The sequence below is a fragment of the Patagioenas fasciata genome, chromosome 15 (assembly GCF_037038585.1).
Source record: "Patagioenas fasciata isolate bPatFas1 chromosome 15, bPatFas1.hap1, whole genome shotgun sequence".
NCBI classification, from domain to species: Eukaryota; Metazoa; Chordata; class Aves; order Columbiformes; family Columbidae; genus Patagioenas; species Patagioenas fasciata.
In genome coordinates this window covers 17633844-17660225 of record NC_092534.1, presented here as the reverse complement: position 1 = coordinate 17660225, position 26382 = coordinate 17633844, and the positions used below count along the sequence as shown (strand labels likewise).

The 26382-nt window shown below is 43.0% G+C and overlaps 2 protein-coding genes across 6 annotated transcripts; one reads left to right on the top strand and one right to left on the bottom strand.

Annotated features, from left to right (window-relative positions):
• The first annotated feature begins 119 nt into the window (after positions 1–119).
• On the top strand, positions 120–11783 carry DAGLB (diacylglycerol lipase beta). Of its 4 annotated transcripts, none has more exons than XM_065850868.2 (15): positions 124–344; positions 944–1095; positions 1383–1557; positions 2224–2485; positions 3581–3706; positions 4665–4792; positions 5773–5899; positions 6256–6339; positions 6788–6865; positions 7272–7352; positions 7450–7577; positions 8064–8132; positions 8231–8303; positions 8822–9075; positions 10429–11783. In XM_065850868.2, the coding sequence occupies exons 1-15, from the start codon at positions 250–252 to the stop codon at positions 10625–10627; spliced, it is 2031 nt and encodes a 676-aa protein (XP_065706940.1). In that variant the 5' UTR covers positions 124–249; the 3' UTR covers positions 10628–11783. The 4 variants fall into 4 exon arrangements, with proteins under 4 accessions (XP_071671212.1, XP_065706941.1, XP_065706940.1 ...); XM_065850870.2 differs by lacking the exon at positions 124–344 and adding an exon at positions 351–452; XM_071815111.1 differs by lacking the exon at positions 6788–6865 and having other exon boundaries at positions 120–344.
• Positions 11784–12226: 443 nt separating this feature from the next.
• Positions 12227–26382, bottom strand: RAC1 (Rac family small GTPase 1). Of its 2 annotated transcripts, XM_065850342.2 has the most exons (7): positions 26160–26382; positions 20025–20096; positions 18635–18752; positions 16457–16513; positions 14804–14866; positions 13970–14129; positions 12227–13818 (listed from the first exon to the last, which is right to left on the bottom strand). In XM_065850342.2, exons 1-7 carry the CDS (start codon positions 26192–26194, stop codon positions 13688–13690), a joined length of 636 nt encoding a protein of 211 aa, XP_065706414.1. In that variant the 5' UTR covers positions 26195–26382; the 3' UTR covers positions 12227–13687. The 2 variants fall into 2 exon arrangements, with proteins under 2 accessions (XP_065706414.1, XP_065706413.1); XM_065850341.2 differs by lacking the exon at positions 16457–16513 and having other exon boundaries at positions 26160–26375.

The window sequence follows — 26382 nt, the reverse complement described above, 5'->3', positions numbered from 1 at the left end:
GGGAACTGCCACCGCGCGTGCGCGGTTTAGCGCGATCCGAGGGGCGGGGCGTACGACCGCAGGGCAGGTTGGGGCGCCGCGTAGTGCGTCATGACGTCGCTTCGCCGTGACGTACCGCCTGCCCCCGCTGGGCGGCGTGGCCGGCGGGAGCGGGCGGGCACGGGGGCCGCGGGACGGGGGCGGCCCGTGAGGGCGGGGCCGGCGCAGGTGCTCGGGCGCCCGTGACGGGACGGCGGCGCGGCCCGCAGGATGCCGGGGCTGGTGGCGTTCGGCAGGCGCTGGGCTATCGGCAGCGACGACTTCGTCCTCCCGGGGGCCTTTGAGCTCTTCGTCAGGCTCGTGTGGTGAGGCGGCGCGCGCGGCCGTTAACCGTGCGCGGACGGGACGGCACGGGGCGGCGCTCGGCGCCGCGCCTGAGAGGGACATCCGCGGGGTGCCGGGCGGGATCCGCGGTGAGCCGGGCAGGGATCCGCGGGGTGCCGGGCGGGATCCGCGGCGTGCCGGGCTGTCCCGGCCGGGTTGGTGACAGCCCCTTATGTAATGGCATCCGCAGCAGCATCTCTGCGGTGTTGTGTGCGCGCGGGACGGAGCCGCCATCGCTTCCGTGTGTTTAATCGCCGCCTGGTGCTAACTAACGTGGTTTCGTTATTCAAGAGTTGTTATGGTGATTCTTGTTTTAGATCAGCGCAGATTCTTCGGGGTCTGTGGAGATGAGTAGCACCGTAAAGAGGAGAGTCTGTTGCTCCGTCTGCCAATGGCTTTGTTGTAGTTACTGCCCAGTACCCCTGTAGTCATTTCATTCTGACAAATGCCTTATATAACAACTCTCCTTCTATTAATCTTTGTGCAATGCTTTAAGATGGAAGTTATTTATCAGTTGATCACTTTGCAGGATGCACCTTTCCCTTCCAGCTATAACTTTTGTTACCATACTTTCCCGTAGGTGGGTTGGCATTCTTGCTGTTTATGCCGTTCATAAGGGGCAGTTTAGCTGTCCTGGGGGAGGATTACTGCACAGCTACTTGCTCGTCCTCCTCATTCTCCTGGCTTCTATAATATGTGTGTTATCTGCTGTTGTATACATCAGTATGCAAGGTAAATAATATTATATTTATATTTATCTGGTAGAATTGTAATATATATTTTAAGCTGGAGTTAGCATTAGTAGAATAGATTCTAAGAATCATGACTATGAACTCATTGTAGTTTTTCTTTTCTCAGCTTCAGTGATAGCTTTCCATTAGTATGAAAATAATTTATAAGTTCAATTAAGTTTCTTACTTTCTGTAAAGCTCAGAGAGTTCACATATCCGGGTAGCATTTTATGTACTTAAGATGCATTAATGAACAATTATTGTATTAAATTCTCTCTGTAATTTCAGGAACAATTTCTAATCCAGGCCCAAGAAAATCACTTCCCAAGCTACTTTACATTCGCCTAGTTCTCTGTTTACCTGAATTCTTCTGGGCTGTTCTAGGAGCTGTATGGGTGTCAGACAGCAGTGTGCACTGTGAGAAGACTGTGATAAATGTTATAATTGGGACAGTTATTGCAAGGTAAAGGTGCTTCCCCCCAAATCTAAGCTTGATAGTGTACATGAAATGGAAAAATACCACTTACATGTTTGTTGGATGTGTTTATTGAAGGCTTTTCCAACGGTTGGAGACTTTGATATTCCTTATAAATTATTGTGGTTTCTCTGTCAAGTGCTTTCATTTTGAAAGGAAGAGAATTTTTGAATCTAGACAGCTAGAATGAGTTGGTATCCTTTCCGAAATAAGCCTGAGTAACTTGTCTTGAGAGAGCACACGTGCTAGAGTGAAAGACAGGAGGTGAAGATCAGAAAGGGTAAGAGGGATAGATGGGAATGTAGAAAAATGGATAAGTGTGAAGAAGGTAGTAACTCAGTCACTTAACTGGCAGTGAAAAATGAAGCCTTCACACATCTGGGTTGCTGTTTGCAAAGCACAGGGCTGTGATTTTTAGTTTGGTGCCCTGTGTGAAATGAACTGACAGCCTTGTTCTCGTGCCTAGTGGATTGAAAACCCGATAGCAAAACATGCACCCTTAAGGCGATAACAGATGGTGTTCATACAGCATTTCATAACTGACTTTGTTTTCTGTCTGTCAAGATCTATAGTTGTATTTTCTTGCATACTTGTCACAAGTATCTGGTTTCACCTTCTTTTTTTTTTTTAGTCCCACTTGCTTCTGTTTTGCAGCTGGGTTATCATCATCTTTACCGTCATTGGAGTTGTAATCGTCTTTGATCCGCTTGGGGGGAAGAAGACGTTTTACCTCACCGATAGCCTAAATCGGAACCTGGAAAGCAGTCAGTCAGGGCAATTGCTGTATAACGTGAAGAACACCGCCACCAGAGTCTGGGAAAAAAGAATCAGGTTACTGTGTTGTTGTATTGTGCAAGACGATGACCATCGAGTGGCTTTTACAAGTATCGCAGAGCTTTTCCGCACCTACTTTTCAGTAAGATGGAAAGCTTTTCTTTGTTCTGTTCTGACTAACTCTGAATTTGCAGACATTGCAACACACATGTACCTTTGTTCAGCCAGAGGTTCCTGCTACCCTATGCCTTGAAGTCAGGTTTTGAATATACCAGTTTCAAGCTTAAGAGCGATTCTCATATAAAGTACACAACACTGATTTTTCTCCTCCTTTTAACAAAGGTTTCTCTCCTTTCACAAGCATGGAGGGCTGTGAGAAAACAGTATTCTCCATAGGCGAGTGGTCAGGAGAACAAGGGTGAGGTTTTTTTCCTCAATATGCGAAGATCCAGGGTGTTTTTCTGCTCACGATGAGTAAGGAGCCATACCACAGCAAGGAATCAGACAACTCTCTGGCTGTTAAAATAATGAGACGCACAGTATGTTAAGGCAACTCTCTCATTCTGAGCCACTTTGGAGCACGTACCAGACTAGTGTGCACATGCAGGGGGTTGATTTTTGGAAAGGAGTCTGCATACTGTTGATTGAGCTCAAATTCATGTCACCTACTGCTCGGGCAGTTGGAGTTCCATGATGACTTTGAAATCTGCCCATGATTTCAAGATGAGTAGTTCTTGTTTATCAAGTGGCACGTGGGCATGCTGATGTGTAGCTACAGCCTCCTCAGTGGTTTATAGGGTGAAGGATGGAGGGATGGCTGCCCCAGGTAGTTGAATAAAAACCCTTCAGCCTTCTCCTATGTAAAGTCCTTTTGAGTTGCTCTCAGTATAGAGGACTTTGCACATAGAGCTTATCACATGGTGGTGTCAAACAGTGATCAGTAGCGTCTGGACCATTGTTCACTATATGGTCGAGCTAGTCTTCCATCAGGTATTCTGTTAAGTTACGAAGTTCATTTGTAGAATTGCCATTGGTCTTATGGAAGAAAACATTCAATATGTGCAGGGGGGTGGGAGGTTCGATGCTGTTGTGATCTGTGTTTCCAATGTGCATTGTCTCTGAGTGAAATGTATTTTTAGGACTGAAAAATAGAATTTCTTGTGCATTTCCTAGCAAGATAGTCTTACTATGCTGAGATGCAGCATGGTTTTAAGCACTCTTTCATTTCTTTGTATAGGACACTGATCTGGTGCCAAGTGACATAGCAGCTGGTTTGATTCTGCTCCATCAAGAGCAAGATAAAATGGAAAATTGTCCAAAAGAGCCTGAAGAAGTCCTGTGTCATTCTCCATCATCTCTTGTGGTAAGATGGTGTTGTTGCAGTCGCTGGTGCAGTTACTTTAGGAGAGGGTGCCAGATCAAATTGAAATGCTGTTCTTCATGCAATGGCATTTTAGTTTTGGTTGGTTGGTTTGTTTGTTTGTTTTTTTAACAAGAACTAAACACTACTATAACCATTTAAATTATTAATACATGCAGTGGAAATATTTTGATGAGTTTGCAGTCAAGACATTTCTCTGCTTTTGCAAGTAGGACATATAAGAACGGGGTATTAAGTGCAAAAAGGAACCATTTAGGACATTTGATCATTGTTGAAGAGCTGGGATAGAAAGGGAACAGAGAGAAAATTAATATTTAGTACTATTTGCATAGAGCTGAAATGCTAGTCTTCTAGTATTGTGGTCTGTTTAAATTATGTCTACTGCAAATATCCAGACAAGATAAGAAGCAAAACCAGGTTACAGTTTGCTAATTGATATTTGCTAGTCTTCTGTGGTAAAATGCCTTTGTAAATTCTTTTGTTCTCTATTTCATGGAAGTATATAATTCTACGTCAAGCAATTTCTATCAAATTCCTTTTGAATCAAGCCAATATGATGGCGTCATGCCCTAAAAGTCCTTGCCAGAGAGATCTGCTGCAGACTTTTTAGCCATTCCTTTGACATAACCTTAAGTAACATATCCAGAGTGAATGTTGTTTTCAGTATTGAGCTTCTCAGTGTGTAAGTATTGAAATAAACTCATTTAATGAGAGCTTTTCAAGATTCTTGAGCTGTGTAGCTATGTAAATAAACAGTCTTTTTCCTGGGGTATGAGCAACTAGTTTTAGTTCCTCTTAGACCTTGAGGTTTCCCTTTTGGATAGTGCATATTTAATCATACCTTGATTTTCACTAGTCTGTGCTCAGGTTTTATTCTGGGGCTGCCTAACACACCTTTCTTTCTCTCTCTCCTTTGTTTTCTTTCCATGTGTCCTTTCAGACAGATGATTTGGATGTTGAGCTGGAGAATGCTGCTCACTATATGCTGTTTGCTGCAGCTGCTTATGGCTGGCCCTACTACATATACACCAGCCCCTTTACTGCACTCTGTAAGCTCAGTGGTGACTGGTAGGTTCAATCAAGAACTTAAAAGAACATCACTTTCTTTTAACTAGCATTACCAGAAATAAAATAACTCAATAGCACTGTTTTTGTTGCATTAAATTAAATCACTCTTGGGTGTACATAAGCTTGACTGGTAGAGTTATCTTTCACAATTTCAAACATCAAAGTAGAAACAAAATTCTAACATCTTTCCACACTCGGAAACAAATTAGCTTTTGTTTAAGAAAAGTTTCTGGTTGAGCTAAAAAAAAAAGTTTAACAAAATGACAAAGGAAGAATAGGAATTAATGTGTTTTAAAATGAGGCTTTTTAGAGCTGCCTTTTGGGCATATATGTATATATAGAAATAAAAGTGTATCAGCAGTTTTCCCTGTCTTAAAGTTACCTGTCCCTGCATCCTCCATTTTATTCCCTTTACTCAAAAAAAAAAGGTTTACAGTCAGTATTGAAGTATGCATAATGCTGTGTAGGGTTACCTGGATACTGAAGTGACCACTGACATTTGTGACTGTAACCATGATTTTCTTAATTAGTAACATGAAATTCTTTAACATACTGAAATAGAAGTGACTTTGGCAGGGGAAAATATCACTTAAGACAATGGAGAAAACATGAGATAAGCCTGCTGTACAGAATTTGTTTTGATTTTCCTTTTTGCTTGTTTGTATTTTCTGTCGATGGCCTGTAGTCTGAAGAATTCTTTTCTTATTGCATTGTTTGCTCTGCTGATAGTCCTGTAGCAACCGTGTATTTGCCAGTCCTTGGCCTGAAAATGTACGGCATGCTGCTCAAGCAAAACCAGGTTTGTGGGCAGAGGGAACACCTTGTACCAGACTGCTGGTATTATTGAAAACAAGTTATTAAAAAAAAAACAAAGAGCATTTGATTCCTGGCAGAAATCTTCTGCAAATGTAACTGAGTTTGATTCCTTGAAAGGAAACAAAAATTTGAACATGAAAGTTTTTCTCTTCTGTGTTTGTTAGTTGCGGAAATAGACCAACAGATTCTGATATAACTGGCAGTGATCGTCATAACTTTCACTTTGGATCCATCCTAAAAATAACAGGACTGCAGTACAGAGACTTCATTCATATCAGTTTTCATAACAAGGTAAACAATCTGGACAGGCATTCAGCAAAAAAACTTAGTGATTAATTCAGTGAAAGTGAGGGGTGAAGTTTCTACTTTGCCTTCAGCATTTGTAACATGCAAAATGCAAAGTTAAATCAGGCCCTGAAACATTCAGTTCTGATTTGTTTTCTAATCTAAAGGAACAGCCACAAAACCATTGTCATAAATCTGTCTCAGTATTGCAATAAAGGCACTTAGAGTAACTTGATAAGAAAATAATTCAGTTCCTTTCCATAACGCAATAGAGTTCAATAAGAGAGCTTTTGGAAGGTGAGAACATATGCTTACTCTTAGAAGAAGTTGGTGTCTTTACTGATTACATTTCTCCCCTCCAGATCTATGAGATTCCATTTTTTGTTGCTTTGGATCACAGAAAAGAAGCTATTGTGGTTGCAGTGAGAGGAACTTTGTCTTTTGAGGTATCCTCCAGCTGATATATCTAATTAGCTTTATAGAAATGAGTGAACTAGTTTCTAGAGGTGATTGTGTTACACAGTGTGTCAGCACATGTGGAAACAACTCACAGGTCTGAGTCTGCCAGGCTTGAGCTGTAAATCCTCCAGTGCCTGGATGTTTAATGCTCCCTGTGCCAGTGCAAGAGAGTGTGGAGGATGGGCAGCAGTAATTCCTATTTGCTCTGAGTAGAGGTGCATTCCTAATGTCTGTATTTGCAACTTGAAAAGAGTTGCTAAAATCAGAATTGTGACCACTGTGTATATTTGCTGGGGTAGTGGTTTATGGTGGGTTGTGTTTTGTTGCTGACAAACTTGCAAGTCAGCTTGATGATGTCCCTGTGACAATGTTGAGCACAGAGCATGAGCCCTGAAGCCCTGCAGAGAGGTCTGACAGAAGCTGTCTTGTCCACAGGACATCCTCACTGATCTGTCAGCAGACTGTGAAGACTTGACACTCGAGGATGTTTTAGAGAATGGCTTTGTGCATAAGGTGTGTGTGGTCTGTAGCTGTTCATAAATCCTCAGCAGTAAGAAAACGATAAGCACCTTGCAGCCTTTAGTTAAACAGGAACAGTATTCTCCTTGTGAGCTGGATTGCATAAGTTATTTCAGTGACTTGGTTGTCACATCAAATATTGCCTTCTGGAACTGCAAGGCAGAATTTGTAATCCTCTTGTCAGACTTTATATCCTTCTTAAAAATTCCAAATACGTTTTAACCTTTATGTACAAGATTACTTGTTTATAACTAGACTTCTGTCAGGAGCATGTTAAAAGAGAAGACCAGCTTTGCAAAATGAGGGTCATTCTGTGATGGTGTTGTATTAAAAGTATATATGTATCACACTTCACATTAGGTAACATCCTTCTCTTCTAACTTTCAATGCTGTCTTGTAGGGAATAACTCAAGCTGCAAATTACATCTATAGAAAGCTAATCAATGATGGAATTTTAAACCAGGCTTTCACAACTGCTCCAGTAAGTTGCCTTCCAAATAATTTTGTTTGCCAACAGAATTACACAAAGCTTTTTTTCTGTGTCCGTCTGCATTTCAAGCTTCTCTTTCTGTCTACAGGAATATAGACTTGTGATAGTTGGTCACAGTTTGGGTGGTGGAACAGCTTCTATCTTGGCAGTCATGCTCAGGAACTCTTTCCCAACATTAAGATGTTATGCTTTTTCTCCTCCAGGAGGGCTTCTAAGGTAAGAAACTTGTGTTATTTGGTTCTGTGTCTAAGGTGTGGAAGTCTTCAAGGTAGTGGACAAAAATGTTAGATGATAACTCTGAGCTTGACTGTGTTAAGAGTTTGTTTATACATTCTCTACTAGAATTAGATTTGCTCCATCTTAGTTACAGTTGAGTTCTTGGGGAAATATTACAGAATGAAATATATCCAGTGAATTCTGTCAGGTAGTATAATTAGAGTTTAAAATAAATGTTTTGGAAATAAAATGTTCACCTGCCTAGTCTGGCTTGGCCTGTTTGACGTCTACATGTACTGTTACAATCAGCATTGAAGTGACCCTGCGACCTGTAGCAAGCAGGTCTGAAAGCCCACTGAAGAACTGATTGCAAATGCTGCTGCTGCTGCCACAGATTTGTGTTTTTATTGAATGATAACAATCATCATAAAACTGAAATGTCCATATCTCTTTAGTGTATCTAAAGGGTATCATTTCTTTTTAAAGCAAATCTCTGGCGGATTACACTAAGCACTTCATTGTTTCAGTCATTGTTGGGAAGGACCTTGTTGCAAGGTGAGATGGACATATTTTTAAGGTGTTCTTTCAGGAATGCATTAGGTTGCAGAGGATAGGAGGCTTTGCTTTACTTTGTTCTCTGTGTGTTTAAACAGGTTAAGCATGCCCAACATGGAGGATTTAAAGAGGAGAATAGTGAGAATTGTGGCAAACTGCAACAGACCCAAGGTAACCAAGCGCAGTTCCTGGTTAAAAGTCAGTGGAATCGTTAGCTGCGTTAAGCCTCAGCTTTCATGAAGTGACAATTGGTGTGTGGATTTTTGATTTTGATGTTGAGAGTTACAGTTGTGTTTTGGAGCAAAAGTGTTTGGTTTTAATCCAGCAGTATTTGTGTTAGTCTCTTTCTTGTTGGAAATTAAGATTCGTCAAGACCTGGACGATATCTGTGCACAACATCCAAGACCTGAAATTATCTGTTTGCTAGTTTTGCCGATAAAGGAGAATCTGGTAAAGATGGGAGTTTTCCGTAGTGCTACTAGTAGCTTGTGTTAGATAGCAGTGAAATAGATATTGCTGTGGGGAAAATTCAGCAAGATTTTATCAAACAAAAAGTTTTGGGATCACGTGCATAGAGTAATTTTTAATCTTTTAATTGTAGTGTCAGATGATGTACATGCAACCACGCAACTAAAATAAGTTACCTGAAGAGATTCCAAACCTCAATTTGACTGTTTTTCTGAATTTAGTACCAGATTTTGCTGCGTGGGTGTTGGTATGAAGTATTTGGAGGGGATCCAGATGACTTCCCCACTGAGCTGGATGGTAGAAACCAAGATGCCCTCACGCAGCCACTTCTAGCGGAGGAGAGTTTAATGGTTCGTCGGTCACCTTCATACAGCGCCCTTGAGGATGAATCACATTTAAATTCACCGCCTCAGTATCCTCATTTGTATCTTCCTGGGAAGATTATCCATATTGTAGAAGAATCCAGCTCCAAGAGGTAAGTAGAAAAATGTCCTGTTTTCCTAAAATCTACTTAAAGCTGCTTCTCACTTTCAAAGTCCGCATTTCCAGCTCCACATCTCCAACACCCGTCTTTGGTTTTTAGGCATTAGCCAGCTTTTCAGTTGTTATTGTGTGCCTCCCTGCTCCTTCTGTTTCACTTGCAGCCCTGGGAACTGTTTCTCTCTGTGCCTCTGTGCCTTATTCTGCCCATACGTAGCACGTGCTCAACCGATGAGTTTAAACAGTAAGACTGTTAAGTTCAGCTTTGGCATGTGGCAGCTCCTGCCCAAGACTGCAGATCTTGCAGCCTCATGTCCTGGCAGTGGTGAAGTGATAACAAATCAACCAGTTACTGAGTAGTCACATGGATATCGAGGATGAGAAAGGGGCAAAATATTGCCCGTGTGGCCACGCAGCCTGTGCCTTCCTGTCCTGTGCTGCTTTCTTGTGGATGCAGGAAGGTGAGACAAAGACAGCAGAAAAACTGAAACTGCTGGAAGGGTGAGGATTGGGGGCTTTGGGGGCATTGTTGTGTTTAGGGTTTTTTGTTTGTTTGTTTTTTGTTGATGTTGGGTTTTTTAGACAAAACAGCTCACAGGCTAGACAATACTTGATAGCCTCATTTCATTCTGAAACTGAAATAAGCATCTGTAATTTGCGCAAGACCATCTTGCAGAAGAAAAAAATGTACCATATAGAAGAGCGAAGAAAAGGGCTCGAGAAGAAACACTTTTCCCCTGGCTTTTCAGTAGATTAGTATTTTATTTAAGCTTCACATCTTTACTGTTTAACTTTTTTTAATACTGGTTTTACAAGTTAGATAGCACCTGTGAGCGGGCAGGTTTTCTTGATGGCTGCTCTTCTACTTTACTGAGTCCATTTCTTTTCCTTCATTTACTCCACAGCACAGCACTAGTTAATCATGTTTTTCTCTTAACTGGACTAGCACACACAAACCCCCCACCATGTACCTTCTATAAAATAGAATCCAAAATACATCGTATGTGCGGCATTAAATCTAGTGTCTAGTCTCCTACTGTGACTTATTCCCTGAATTTGTCACTAACCACGTGAATACGCAGCACTTACCCCCCACTCCCCTTTGCTCGGGCTGCACGCCGTGTTTTGTGAGTAGGACGAGTCGGTTGCTGCTCTCGCGGTGAAGGCGCAGTCGTGTCTGCCCTGGTTCTGCCTCCCGCAGTGGCGCTGGGCCCGGCGCTGCAGCCCTGGCAGCTGTTCCCGAGGGAGGGCACACATCTCCAGGTTGTCTGTTCCAGGCGCGGCACTGAGCACCAGTTCTGACAGTCTGAGCAGTTGTACGTGTGGTGTGTTCTGTTTGTTTTTTTAGGTTGTGCTCTTCAGATATTAAATACACGGCAAGATGGTCAAACGAGAGAGTCTTCAGCAGCATTTTAATAAGTCCCAAAATGGTAACAGACCACATGCCAGATGTTGTGCTCAAAGCTCTCAACAGTTTGTCTCAGGAACCTGGATCTTGTATTTCTTGTCAAACACGAGAATGTAACACCAATTTGGTACAACCGTAACTCCAAGAGGAGTTGTGAGTGGGTTGGTTTTTTGTTTTGTTTGTTTTGTTGGATTTTTGGCCTTTTTTGGGGTTTTTTTGTTTGTTTGTTTTGGTTTGGTTTTGTTTTTGTGTTTTTTCTTTTTTTAATTGCAGGTTTCAAGTATTCAGGACTCATTCTGCTTTCATACTGAAGTGGATTTCAATACTTTTCTCATATGTATAAAAGAAACAAGGGTACTTGTGCCCTTGCCTCTGCAGCAACCTTGAGTAACATTTTTTGGGTTAAAGCAGAGATTCTGCATTGAGATTTTACAGAATGAAACAGCACAAGGTCCACCCATGCCTGTGTACGCCATCACGTGAGAGGCACGGCTTCAGCTGAATACCTGACACAGTGAGTGCACGAGGACAGCTTGGCCTACAAACCAGAGCAGAGCCCAGTCAGACCTTGAAAGAAAGATTAAAAAAAAAAAAAAATGGTCTGCTTCAAAGTCACTTCAGCGTCTCAGCGCTGTGACCAATCCTTGCAAAGCCAGGAGGTGACAGGAAAGGTGCCAGGAGTGCAGCGCTGCACTGCGCGAGAGGCGGCTGCAGCTCAGTGGCGGGCGAGTGGCGCTGCGGCAGGAGGAGAGCGGGGGCAGGAGCGCGCGGGCAGGAGAGCGCGGGCAGGCTGCCCACCCATGGCAGCGTTGGATGAGGCAGTTCTCAGCGGTTGCACTATTTTTTTTACAGACTGTGGTAGTATCCTGGGGCAGGGAGAGTTGTGGTTAAATGCTGCTTGGATACACATGTGCAATATTCTTTAATCTACCTGTATTTTTTTATGTTGTTGATCAACATGACTACTTTTATTGATTTGAAACTAAACTAATAGTATTAACTACTTAATGAGGAAGAAAAAAAAAAAAAGTTTGTGCTCTGGCATCATCCTCATGTCCAGCTCTGGCTACCAGGAGCACCAATCTAACTCTGCCAAAAATTTATCAGTTGTACTGATTTTTAAAAAAAGTGGATTCCTTTGTTTCTAGTGTGCATTTTAACTTTTTTTTTTCTTTAAGGCTCAGCAGCATTTCTTATAAAAAAATGGAAATAAGTAATATGATGTGGTTGAAAGTAACTGTGTGGATGTTCTTCCTGTGATATGGAGACAAAATAAAACGCACTGTAAAAACCTGTCTGGCTGTGTTCAGGTACCTGGGTGAGACGTGAGATGAGTCTCCAGGCTGCAGTGCTGGAAGAGCTGACGCTCAGCTGGGACAGAGGGAGGGCACAGAGCACCCCCTCACCTTGCAGGGCTAAAATCTGAGTCATTTAAGCACCAAACTGCACTGTGCCTGCACCATCATTTTACAAACTGATAAAGTAAGCAACGTTTTTAGAGGCAAGTACGTAAGCTTTTATTTGCATACCATGGAGTGATAAAGCACTACTGTCCGCAGCAGCGGGAGCCTGTAGCAACTCCAGGGATGATACCAGGCCTCTGAAGAAATGTTGCCAAGTCCTGTTGTAATCCTAACTCTTACCATCAGGTCATCATGGAAAGAGCCTGTGGTTTGCACACCCTAGAGGAGCCAAGTACTCCAGAACACTTGCTCAGAAACTCAAACATTACCACATGTGTGATTCAAGGATTTATTAAGTCATACATGCAAAACATACTGCTAATTGCATTAGCAAAAGATCAATGTAAAAACTTCACAAATTTGCAACTTTTATTTTTAAATTTTGCTTTAGTGGTTGAAAGGGTATCGTTCAACATTGTATTCCTGCCCGTTTAGGATGTACAGAACATTAGCACTAATTGACAGAACCTCACAGACCCAAGTTACCATTACTCAATCTATGCTGCACATGTACATGTAGTGACATAAAGAACATTTGTCTGCATTAGTGATGTTACACTGGTGGGGAGATCTGGGAAATGGTCACGGTTGAGAAGGTTCATAGTTCAGAGAGCTTTAAAAGATAAAAATTGCTAAAATGGTAAAGCTGCTTCACATGATTTTTACACCTAGTTAATAGACTAAAAGCTCAGAAAGCATATAACTTACTGGGTCAGAACTAAGGAAAATCAGGATATGCTTGAACAGCCTACTCTACCCAAAAAAAAAAAAGAACTTTCTATCATCAGGAAGGGTTTAAAATACAAGTTATATTGCTAAGAAAGAGGTTCTACAAGAAAGCATCTACTACCAAACAGTTGTGGAAATGGCAGGTTCAGAACGGTACCTAAATGAATGCCCTGCTGGAATTCCAGGGGATTTACCTGCGCACACCAACCTCTTCCCACACGGCACTGCTGGGAAGGGGTGGCCAAGTTCAACCTGCGCTGAACGTCAACTCAGTTTCAACTCCCTGGCAGTGCCGTGTCAGTCTGTGCGGTGTCAAAATACTGTCTGGCACCATCGTTTGATCCAACCCAGTATTTCATTTACCCATCACAAGACAATGCTGGCAAAAGGACCAGATACACTTCAGTAAGAACAGTTATTTATTTTCTAATCACAGCAGCAAGAACTAGATTGCAACCAAGCCTTACCGATGACAGAGCGTTTACACTGTGACTCGAGGGCGTCAGTCATTGGCAAATATTCAGGTTCGATGTACGAGGCTGTGCAATGACTGGGGGCTGAGAAAACACGTAACAGCAACACGCATGGGATGCGGTGTTTCGCCAATCGCACAGTACTGTTACTTACTGTGAAAACCAGAAAGTGTTTTTGTATTTTCAAAGAGAAATCAGAGTCATCTTCAAGACGAATCTTTAAAAAACAGTTTAGTGCTTAGTGTTCGTAGCACAACAATGCAACTTAGTTCAGCAGATAGTTTGGCAACACTTAGTTGAGCAAGAATAGGATTTTAAAAATAAGGCTTTACATAGGTTTGTCTTTTCAGGAGTTTGCTTTTAGAAGAATGCAAGGTAACTTTCATACTTTAAACAAATGAAACTGCAAAATTGTTGATTGGTTCAAGAATTTATGGAAAACAACTAATTTATAACAGAGAAACTTGGCATTGAGTGTGAATGCTCCATTGTTCGAGCAAAGCACAGGGCGTGGAGTGGGGGGGAGGGTGACATTCACAGCAGCAGACATTTTCTCTTCCTCTTCTTCACAGGAGGGGGGCACAGCACCGCGCGGATGGCTTCGTCAAACACCGTCTTGAGGCCTCGCTGCGTCAGCGCTGAGCACTCGAGGTATTTCACTGCACCTGCGGGAAGCACAGAGGCAATTGCAAAGCAGTTCTCCGCACTTACAGCGGGGCTGCTTCTGGCAAACCCAACAAAAGCCAGGCAGTGACTTCAATCACAGCACAACACAAAATTCAGATGAAGTCAACAAGAACCCCGTTGCTGTCATACCGATCTCTTTCGCCATGGCGAGGCCCTGTGGGTAGGTGATGGGCGTCAGCTTCTTCTCCTTCAGCTTTTCAATAGTGTCCTTGTCATCCCGGAGGTCGAGTTTGGTACCCACTAAAATGATGGGCGTGTTGGGGCAATGGTGCCGCACCTCAGGATACCACTGCAAAACAACGGCGCGGGCTGTGTGCGGGGACGGCTCCGCAAGCGCGCTCCAGCGCTACGACGGCACCGCTCACAGCTCCTCACGGCATTTTCAAGAGCCAAAGAGTAAGGGGAGAACGTAAGACCACATTAAGGCAGCATTAAAAATGAGCATTCAATTGCAAAGCATTTTTTAAGGAAGCCAACAGGTATTTCCATATAATTTAAACATTTACCCTATTTGTATTTTCTCCAGACACCAGAAAAATCACCTCTCATTTGTGAAGCTTCCTCAACGCTGTACAGCTCAGCTGGCCAAGGACATGAGCGACTGCAACAGTAGCAGAATGTGCTAGAATGCCAGCTGTGCAAAGAATAATTACCAACCTAATTTTTGCATGCATTTGGTTTCCAGTACTTTTCTTTAAATTGCATTAAAAGTACTCATTCACGATTTAGCACCTTGTTGGCTGATAACTGCTGTTATCACTGCATCAAGCAATGAGTCACACTTAGTGTTTCACTTGCCCTGAGCTTCCTGACATGCGAGTTTGGCAAAGGGATTTCTGCCTTTTCAAACTATTTCACACTGCCTGCCAAAAAAAATCAATCAGCAAATATTTTCCAGACTCTGCTGTGAAGTGACCCCTACGCAGAACCCTCAGAAACTACGTGATCCCAGCTTGTACTGACCTTGGCACGGACGTTTTCAAAGGAAGCAGGGCTCACAAGGGAGAAGCAGATTAAGAAGACATCCTACAAAACAAGTTGAGAGAAGTTAGCCCAGCAGAGCAACGTTAGAAAATCTCACCTCCCTGAACACAACAGCACCAGCACCTGTACCGCAGTGACCTACGTCACACCCGCAACAGGCAGGGTTGTGCCAGTGAGCTTCCCAGCGGGAAATTCATTCCCAGGCAGCTACAAGCAGACACAAGGGGGAACCAACAAACATGTTCTCATCAAGTTTCTCATCAGCTGTCGCAGCAGCCAGCAACTAAGACTGATACCATTGTGCTGCAAGCTTTTGTCCCTAAATGCCATGTCACTGCCCTCAGTGACACTGAGGAAAACCCGCTTCGGATCCTTGACAAACAAAACAGGGCACCGGCGTCCGAACTGGGGCTGGCTGCTCCCTGCACACCTCGCAGGGGTCTGAGCCTCAAAAGCCCTGTAACTCATCCGCACAGCGCACTGCAAAGCGTCACTGTTGGCACTGATCTTTTAAATATGAACATACTATTAATATACTACTCTAAGTGTTATAGTTTTAAATTGTAAAGGACACAGCATGACAAAAATCACAGAACACCAGATTTCCACAGTTAGTACTTGTAGAATCTTGAACTGTCACTTCTGAAATACGGACATTCAGAATTTCTCTATAACCAAATTAGGATGGAGAAATGTATTAAAAACCTTGAAGTAGGACAATAGCTCCCTCCTTCCCTCTCAAATTATGTGAAAACAGAGAGAAGAGCAGGTGTTTTTAGGGATCTTCCACATCCCACTTGTCAATTGGAAGCAAAAGAAAGATGATAAATAGGAGCAGGTAAAACCATCTTGGAGCAAATGCTTACACCGCCCGCTGTACAGCATACACTGCAAAACACAACGAGCTTTGTACACAACATCCTGGAGCCTACAAGCATTGGGAATAACCACAGTATCATTTTCTCTGTGGAAGCCGATGAAGATTGTAATCTTGTCGTATGACCCAGAACTCAAGGATCTCACAAACAAGCCCAGCTCTCCCCAACCTACCTCTGCATCCGTACTTGTTCTGCTATCGCATGTGCTACAGATCAGGCGTTTCAGAGTGTTAGTTGATTGTGCTGCATTTCAAGGCATTTTGTTAGGTCAGCACCTGGAATCTGCACTGCCAAGCACTTGCAACCCCGTTGTTCATGCATCACCTCAACAAGTTTCCACAGCAGCGTCCCAGAAGAAAGAAACAACATCAAATACTGTGATACTATGGCCACTACTTCTGGTTTCCAATTCTGCACGTTTGCGGTGGCTGAGGCTCTGCACACGACGCAGACTCTCTCCTTTACCAGCTCCAAAGATTTTAAATCAGTGCCACCATGTGAAATTATTTGAACATTTCAGGTGTCTTGCACACTACCAATCTTAACAAATAGGAAGAAAAGCTATTTATTTGCAAGAAAAGCTTTAGTCTTAGCAACTACTATAAAGACATTTGGTAACAGTTCTCAAATCTAGCAATTTGATAGTTCCAAGAAAAGTAGGGTTTCTTTTAAAAATAGGGGCCAATTTATCACTATCGTAAGCAAGACAAGATGACAGAACTTGGAACTAAAGTTTATTTAAAGTTTTACATACGGCAATAGGTTGATCTGTCAGACTGGAAGATAGAGTCTTACCATTGGTTCCTCCAACCTAATAACAGTAGGAGATAAAGTTACTCCTAGAATGGATTTAAGGAAAAACGTTCTCTCAGTCAGCGATTTGTACCCAGAACATGGCTTTTCTTCTCAAGAGAGACGCTGCCCTGTAATTCAGCACAACCAACTACCCACGACCAGAACAGACCAGACTTCCCGTAAACCTGGAGATGTCGGAACCACTGCAAGAGCAAACCTCCCCTGAAAAGCACCCTCCTAACTTCATTCTCTTTTTGGCTTCATCTCCTGAGAAAACAAAATTAACCACCCTCTCTGTCCCAACTACGTCCTTCCCCCGAATATTTATTCTGTATTTTAAGGAAAAAAAATTAATAATAAATGGGTAAGGGGAAAGGATATAAAATTAATGCTTCCACTATGGCAAATTCCTTCCTGTGAAGTTAAGAACCTTTGAACTGCCGGGTGGCTCATCAAGATACACGTGTTGGCCACAGAATCGGCAATCCCCGTTCACCTTGTCCAGAACATAGTTCAGGTGCACACACAGGGGACCAGAGGGCCACAGAAATTGTGAGGGGGAGTTTAAATAGCACAGAAAGGAAGCGGAAGGCTGAACGCTGATCCTAAGAAAAGCCAGGCTTCATCAGCACCGCTGGGCTCTTCCTCGTGACAGTGAATCTTACGTATCACACAAGTCTGAAATCTAAAGACTTCAAAGTTCAAGGCTTACCACCCCGTTTCATTTTCTGCTGTAAGAAACAATCTGAATAACTGAAAGTACTTCAGACCTTTACTTCAGTTATAGATGCTTGTACAGATGAGATTTTTCAAAAAAAATATGCTTAGATTGCCATAGGGGAGGCAAATATTCTCCCTTACAACTTTGCTTTCTCACACTACTGAGTAATCTTTAAACGTAGCTTTTTCTAACCGGAGATACTTTTTTGAAAATATTATTATGATTATAAGCAAAGCCTAAGTTCTAAATATCCTATAAATATCTACATATTAGAGAAAAACAGTTTTCCATTGTTTCTCATCCTAGAAAAGCCAGATATTTCCAGCATCGCTAACAGAGTTGCCTACCACTGGCAAGTGCATATACATCCTGGGTATCATAACTGATGGGGAAGCCTAATTGTAAGAGTTAGTGAGCACTGAATTAATGAAAATGGTGAATTTTTTAAAAAGCGGAGTTAATTAAATAAGATTCACATTATTAAAGAGAGCAGTTATGCTGTAGAATAACTGGAACAAATTTGCATTTTACATTATTAGCATTGAATATACATAACTGACAGTTAACAGTAAATCAATACCAAAAAACCTGCAAGTTACCACCTTTCTTTAAAGAACAACTCCACCAGATAGAAGTAAGACTCCAAGACTAGAAAACAAATCTCTGCGAAGATTAACTGCAGCTGAAGTGCACTGGAAAGAGCAGGTTACTGCAGCGCTTTCCTTCCACGGGGAAGACGCAGCACACGGACAGGGCTTAACCAGTCCAGGCAGGGACACAGAAGCACATTTGTACTGACGTTAGAGCACAAACTACAGTAAGCAATAAAACAGCCGGGGCTTACGTACATTGGGAAGTGACAACCCAGCCTCTGTCAATACCAATAATATCTTCATTCAGTGCTGCCTCTGGCACATTTAGAACATCTTCACAGAGGCTGAACAGTATCAAGTGCTTAGCAGTGACAGTGTCAGGTTGCAGCCAAACATCAGCCTAAAACCAAAACAAACCCTGCTTTGGGCAGGCAGGCTAACCTTAAAATCAATGCACTGGCTGATGAGACTGTTCACTAAAGGGGTTTTTGTTTTGAGGCTTTTGTCTGTTAAGGTTTTTTTCTTGTTTTAAAATCAAGCACTCTAGTTGATTCTGAGGCTGCAGCTACAAAAACAGCCGACATGTATCAGTGCGTGCAGGCACACAAGCGTGCAAACTGTACCATCTGTGCAGCTGTACACACATCCAAGATGACAGTGCTGCAGCTCCAGCACATGGGACCAAGGACGGCAGCTTGCAACGAGTCACTGTTACTAATAAATACAACTCCAGATGTGACAACATTGGCCATACATTCAAAAAGAAAAAACATTGTTAGAGTACGCTGCACGGATTTTTCTAGTTTGACACCGCAGTTCTTACTGTTTGTGGGTAGGAGAGCGGACGTAGTCTGTCATAATCCTCTTGACCAGCTGTGTCCCACAAACCCAGGTTGACCGGTTTTCCATCAACCATTACATTAGCAGAGTAGTTGTCAAAACTGAAAAATAAAGAGTTAGCAGCGTCAGCTTGCAGCAAAACAGGGCACCCAAGGACTTCATTTCCTAGAGTCCTAATTGGGAACACTACAAAAAGAAACATTTTTATTGCATCCTTCTGCTCCCCAGAAAGAGTGAAGTTTTTCTTTAAAAAATGAGTCTGGGGTAATGCAAGGAAAGAATATCTGCAAGAGACCCAGTCCAGTCTGACAGGCATCTTTTCCTTTGCTCTTCCGAAGGAAGTGTTGACCTCAGTAAGTACAGGAAAGCAGGTGATGCCCTTAGCAAGTGTTTTCCAGTCTTAGATTAACCTGCTGATGAATGTCCCACTGTTTCATTTTGTAAGATTTAGAACAGCAATGACAACAGGAGGTAAGAAATAAAAAAAAAAAAATAAACCACACCCAAATTCATTAATCCTGCTAATGAAAAACCCCTCCAATGAAATACCAAAGTTAATAACCAGAGGCCAGTGCAGGTATGATTTTTACCTCATCACTGCTGTGGGCACAAAGATTTTAATTATTTGTTAGGGCTAAACTGAGACAACGAGGCCTTGGAAGGGTGACAAAAGTAATCTGTAAATCACATTAGAATGTATTTTGTTATCTGAAAAAACTCACTGATACTTACACAGATCCAAATCACCTAATAAATAGAGACATCTGAAAAAGGCAAGGAAGCTGCACATGCACAAAAAAAACACCTCCCCCAGCAGGCCCCAGGAAGGGAACTACACTAATGCTGATACTAATAAATCCTTACATGCAAGAAAAGGAGAAGCACCAAAATAAATCAAGCCCTACAATCATGCCTGAGAAGCTATGGAGTTGTGGCCAGATTAGCACAGGCTTGGCAGGAGCACAAGAAGTGGAAAGAACAACACAAAAATCTCTAGTCACATAAACCAACTATTTCTGACTATGATACGTTTTACAAGCTGTTTAGACTTGGGACTGCTTATTATTAACGATGGTAAAGATAGAAATAACACATTATTTTAAAAGAGAACAGGATCTGATGAACCGTTGGTAAATGCTGGTCCCTGATAAGCTGGGCCTAGTAAGCAGCGAGAGGCAGGACTGCTGGAGCACGACCAAGCACAGGTCGGACTGCTGGGTGGTGAAAGCCCCAAGTGCTTCTCACAGACAGACCTAAGATGAAACTGAGGGGTGTTTGCGGCCAGTTCAAGCAACTCAAATAGGGAACCTGGAATGGCAGTAAGTGCAGAGAAGCTGATCTAAATGAGTTTTTTGGATTTTACAAGTACTTACACAGTGGGTATGTATTCTCCAGGAAATGCATTGGTTGTGTAACTGATGAGTAGGCATGTTTTACCTACAGCACTGTAAAAAGAGAAAATTCACATGTAAAAAACATTCATCTTGAATAATGAGAAATAATATTGCTTTTAGGGAAGAAGACTGATAACATCCAGTCACCTAAGGAACAACTGAGCACCAGCAGTCACTGCTGGGCAGGAGAACAGCTCATAGACTGTAGCCTCAAGTTTACTGGCAATGAAACCATGCCTAATAAAAACATCCATTTTGTGAAGTGGTAAACTACCAAATTTTTGTTAATCTTTAGACAAAAGAAAGCAACACACAAGTATGAATAAGACTACTACCATCACTTGTCACCTGAATACTCATCAAGGATGTCTTATTCTAACTCTCTGAAAAGTAATTCCAGATAGCACTTTTTGAGTGTTCAAGGAAAAAATACAAATTATATTCTTCACAATATTTAGTACTATTACAAAATTACTCCCTGCATGCATTTGTCAACTGTCAAACATTTAATAAACTGATTTATAGATAAATTACAGTCCAATATTGGAGAACTTGCAACACTGAACCTTTCTCAACAGATCTAGTTCTGAACAGCCTCAAATGAGGGCAGGACAAGGTTCTGTTCAGGCCTCCTTCAAAACCCTGGCAGGCGTCTCCTTCCCCCTCTGCCCTCCTCCACACAGCTTATCTAGAGCCAAACACGAGATTAATGACACCATTGAATATGGGCTACAGTTTCAATTAAGGGTTGGAAAACTCTTATTTTTTTCTTTAAAGCAGACTCTGCACAGACTGTTTCTGACACTGCAGACTGGTTCCCATGCTGGCTTCTCGCTTGCCGTGCATAATCCCTCGGCAGCGCGAGAGATTCCAGGGGTGAGTGTGCAACGAGTTCCTCCAAAGTGATAATACCCAGGCGGCCTCACAGTCCTCCCCAGCACTCTTCTCACACAGACAAACTCCTGTGCAAGGAAAACTGCATTGTCTTGCAGATGCTTTATCACTACAACTACTCCTTCAAAGCAAATCAGCAGTAACTTTGAAACTTACACATATAACCTTGTCATTAGCTTTAGGTTTGATTAATGAGCCTCCTGAATAATCTTACACAAGCTGAAAGAACTCACTGAAGTTTTATTCTAGAACTATGGTTAGTATTAAAAAAGGGGAAAAAGAAAAAACAAAACACACAAACCAGACCCAAGAACCAAATGCTATTGCTAAAAATATTCTATTATTCTTTAACTTGTGCAGATGAAAAAAAAAATCACTCACAGAAACAAGTTTTAGTCAAGGGCTTCCTGGCTCTCCAGCTGCAAACGTTCTGAGGCACTCATATCTGAATTTTACTATGTGTCTTCCACTTAAATCGCTGCACTTTTCCCTTTGTTTGGAAAGATGTGGACTGTCCATTTACCAAAGACTGTCTTCAAAACAATTATTTTAAATGATTTAACAATCAACATTAACCAATGAGCCTTATCGAGTGACTCACAATTTGAGACTGGTTAAGTAAATTTGAGCTGTCACAACCGTAAATTACTGTGTATGTTGTAGCTCAATCTGTAACAAGTCTGTATTAAACTTCAAGCTGTTCCATGCTGCATTAGCCCAATGAGTGATTTGATAGCAGCATCTGAGCAATGAAAGCACTGCTTCACTGTGCAAAATTATCTAAGATTTTATCCTACATGCCCATTCTTTAATTGTAATTTTATGTTTCTAAGCTGACACCTAGCATAACATCCCATCTGTTGCAACTCTCTCTGATCACACCATGCATTTTTCCACACCGCTTTTCACACCTGCGTCTAAGGAAACAAGATGCCAGCTCCTTGTATAGTCTGAGGGTTTTTTTCTTTCCAGCATGCACTCTCTTTTATCAAGCTGTAACAACGGGGACATCTAGTTATATTCTTGAAAAGTACAATCTCTGAACATTTTCCTGCAGTAACAGGCTTGAGATAAACTTGCGCTCAAAAGCAGGAGGGATTTACCATTAAAAAACTTACGTGGGAAAGAATTCTGGAAGCAATATGACAACGCAGCTCAGCTAACCGAACAGCTCTCAGAGACCCCATCTCATCTCTGGCACTAGCACTCAATGACTGCAACGAGCCAGAACAAGGAACTAAGGAACTAAGGAAAGCTCTTCGTCCTGCCCGCCCCATGCAGATAACTCAGGGAACTAAAATAGCAAGTTATCAGATCAGTTGGAATCTATTTCTGAATTGCACCCACAACACCATAAAGCAGGCTGCACTGGTCCAGCTTCTAAAGGACAAACGTGAAAATCTTCACAATACCAAGGGGCAAAAGCCCACTTCTTTGGAAACTTCTCGAGGCGCAGAGGCTACGTGTTCTCACGCTTCTAGAACCTGTTTGGTCTGATACTTCATCTTCCAGTACGTTCATTACAGGTAATTTAAGCTTCTAACAAATTCATGTTGAACTTAACATTTTCAGCAATGATCAAGAACTTTGCTTTGCACACACGCTCCTTTGCTCACCGTGCACTGAAACTGGTGAGTCTGCTCTGGCTGATCAAACAGCGCGGGAAGCAGGTGCTGAGAGACTTCATTCCAAGCTCAGAAGTGCCTGTAGTGTGTTCCTACAGCACCAACCAGCCAGAGTCATTTAAACAAGGAAAAACACGTTCAACAACCCCATTTCAGACTTGCTCCATCTAGGTTTCCTGCTTCCCTTGCCTTTTGGCTCACTGCCCTACAAATCAGATCATTATGGTCACCAGTCTTAAAAATAAACACTACTGCCTACCTTTACAAATAAGGTACATCCTCCAAGTACTTTATCCACACTTTTTTAGACTTCGAACTTCTGTATTAAAGCAGCTCCCCTAAAGAGAATTCCAACTGTTTGGCAAAGTATAAGTCTGAGCCTTTATGTACAGGGATTAAGAAACCAAAATAACACCAAACCAACATTAGTCATAACAAGATTTCTAGCAACTACTTAATCATAGCTCCGTCCACCCACTATTACATAAATGAAACTGGTAGCATTTGGCTGTAATTAAAAATATGGCCTACAGAAGACCGGCATTTTAATCACTTAACAATAAGTGAAAGAAGCACAAAAGACAGCACTGAGTCCCTTACTACTTCCAGGTACCATCCAGGGATCAATGTATTTATATAACCACATGTGTATTAATTCTTTAAAACAGGACCTGTCATCTCTCTCCTGGCCTCATGTACACTAATAAGTTTTGTGAAGTTTGCTGCTCGGAGCCGTGTTCTGTGACACGCAGCAACGATGCCCCTGCTTCTTCCACTCCAAAGGCACCAGAGCTGCATAGATGGTTGAGAATCTCCTGCTTTCCCGCAACTAAAACCTAATCGTGAGAATTTAGTTTCCATTTGCAGCCATGGCGATGGAGACCAGCAAAGTACTTGCTGGTTTAATTCTGGAAACCCTGATAAGTGCCAACAGGTGGCAGCCTTCAAAAGCTTTGATTATGTCCTTTCTTTCTTTCTTTCTTTCTCCGGTGCACATTAACTACCCTCTAGCAGATGTGATGCACAGCCCAGGTCTTCACTCAAACGTTAAACAGATGAGATTTCTCTAGTGCCATCCTCAGATCAGTATTTTTGCTATAGTAGGTTTAGTTACATATGGCTCAGTCAGATAAGCTGTTTTACTCACTACAACACACCCTCTCCCAAATACGCTGTTCAGTATCTACAGTACTACTGCATTTTTTAAACTTTAAAAGTTCGGTAACGCAAGTTACTAAATTTCAAGTCACTGCACTCTCTACAGAGTGCACTGGAGGGACCCGGGGTGTTCACATCTTACACAAACACCACACTACACTCAATAAGAAGCCAATCACCCCACCCCGCTTTCTCAACAAGCCATCAAACCAAATACAGCATGGCTTTAGCAGCCAGGGTCTCAAATTAAGCAGAATTCCAAACAGGGACTCTTAATTCCATGCTCGTGTTTTTACAGTATTTCTACAATTTAAAAATGTCTATAAGAGAGCATGAAGTTTGACCTTTTCTGTGGCATCTAGTAATCATTTCTCCAAAATGCAGAACCCCCCATAACGTGACACGACATCGCTGGAGAGTTCATACCACTTAACAGCTGCCTTTTGAGTGTGAAAACAAGAGCTGCTAAAAATAACTCAAACCAATGCTTTTTCTCAAGTGTCAATCAGCAGCAATGGCTGCAGTTACTCAAGTTGAGGGCTCTTCATCTGTCCCGTACATTCCTGCTCCTCTCTACCAAAGCAACAGTTGCCATTTCTTTTTCCTCAAACCTCACAGTGGAAAAAAAACCAAAAAACCCAACACACACAAATGATGAAAAAAACAAAGCAAATGATGAAAAGAACTGTTCTGTTTAATGAACATTGAACAGTTTGTGCTGAGTTCTCAAATCTAGTGGACGAAGCAGACTGAACTTTCCCACCCACCCAAACATGATGCATCACATTTATTTACAGCAGTGTCACTGACAACACAGTTCAGCTGAATTAAAAAAAACTGATATAAAAGCAAATATATTTTTTCTTAAAATGAATATAACCAAAAAGAACAGTCCATTGTTATCTAGCATCAAAGAATGAAGTCTTCAACTCTCAAGATACCACTTCCATGTTCATACTGCATCTTAAGTAGCAAGTCAAAACAAATGTGCTATACAGAGTAAGCTTATCTTTTGACCATATCTAGCTGCCTCTCGAGGAATTCTACATCTTTGAAAGAAATAAAACCAAACAAAACAACAAAAAACCCCACACAAGTAATGTGAAGATTAAGCCACCACATGAAATTACAGAGAGTGGCAAGAGCATTTAGCTACACTTCACTCCTCTGCCATCTACAGAAGTTTGCTGTGATACCAATTATGCTCAGCCTACACTGGGATTTTTGTTTCTCCTAAGGGGAAAAAAAAACTCTCGAAGTGCATAAGACAAGTCTTGTTTTCCAGCTGGCCTGTGATGTTCCCCTGAGCTCTGACATTCAGTAGGAGAAAGAATCACAGAATGCCTCTGAGTTGATGGGAATAGCATCATGGAGAGTATTCAAGAGTCGCAAATGCAACAAACTCTTTCCCCACCACAATTCCAGCATTTCTCACATTGAAATTCAACAGCTAAGCTTAAGAGTTAATTCTAAAAAGCACCCTCAAGTTGTTTCACTTGTAACTAACACCAAATTAGAATGCTGTAGGTGTAACAGTTCTTTACAGGCAAGTATAATGTTAATTATTTGTATTTCAAGTTGCCTCATCAGTCTCCTTTAGGCAGGAACCTTATGTATATAGGCAGTCTCTGCTCACAGCATTTATGATCTATTCCGAGTTTAGCACATTCCACTTAGTTTTACTGCCCGAATCAGATGTCAAAAATCAATCTATCAGCAGTAATAAGTTTGTTACTTTCACAAAATATTTAAAATCAATATTAAATTTATCACATCATTAAAAGCTTTATTTTTTTTAAATACGCTTGGATCGCTTCGATGTGTCCAGTGATACACCCAACACCAGACCCAGGAGCAGGCCGGGTGCGCCGGGAGGCCCGGCCCTGCCCGCACCCCCCCCCGCACCACGGCAGGCAAAGCCACTCCTGCCAGCACGGATGGGAACGATCCCGCCTCCACCCCAGAGCTCCTTCCCCAACACAACCCCGGGCTCGGGGCGGCAGCGGACCCGCAGACACCCCCGCACGGAGCTCGCTCCCGCACACACACCCCCCCACGGAGCTCGCTCCCGCACACACACCCCCGCGCTCGGGGCGGCAGCGGCCCCGCAGACACCCCCGCACGGAGCTCGCTCCCGCACACACACCCCTGCACGGAGCTCGCTCCCGCACACGCGTCCCTTCCCGTCCCCCGCCAGCAGGAAGCCGCGGCCGCCACCCCCGCCCCGCCCGCCCCGGCGCGGACACCCCGCTCCCGCCGAGCCCCCGCAGCCCTCAGGCGGCAGGGCCGCGCCCGGGCCCCGCGGCGGAAGCGCCCGCAATTCGCGGGGGCCCGGGCGGCCCGCGCCACTCCCGGCCTGCAGGCGGACAGCCCTCCCCGCAGGGCCGGCGGGGCTCCTCAGGGCGAGGGCCCGACCGAGGCGCCCCCCCAGACTTACCCGTCGCCCACCACCACACACTTGATGGCCTGCATCGGGGCTGCGCCGCAGCGGCGGGTCCTGCTGCTGAGCGGGGCGGGAGGGCCGCGCAAGAAGGGGGCCGGCGGCGGTCTCCGCTCAGGTCGCGGCCGCCTCCGCCCTGTGCCTGGGAGCAGGGACGAGGCAGCGGCCACCACCCAGGGCGGGGAGAGGGAGGACTGCGGGGAAACAGGAAGCGGCCGCT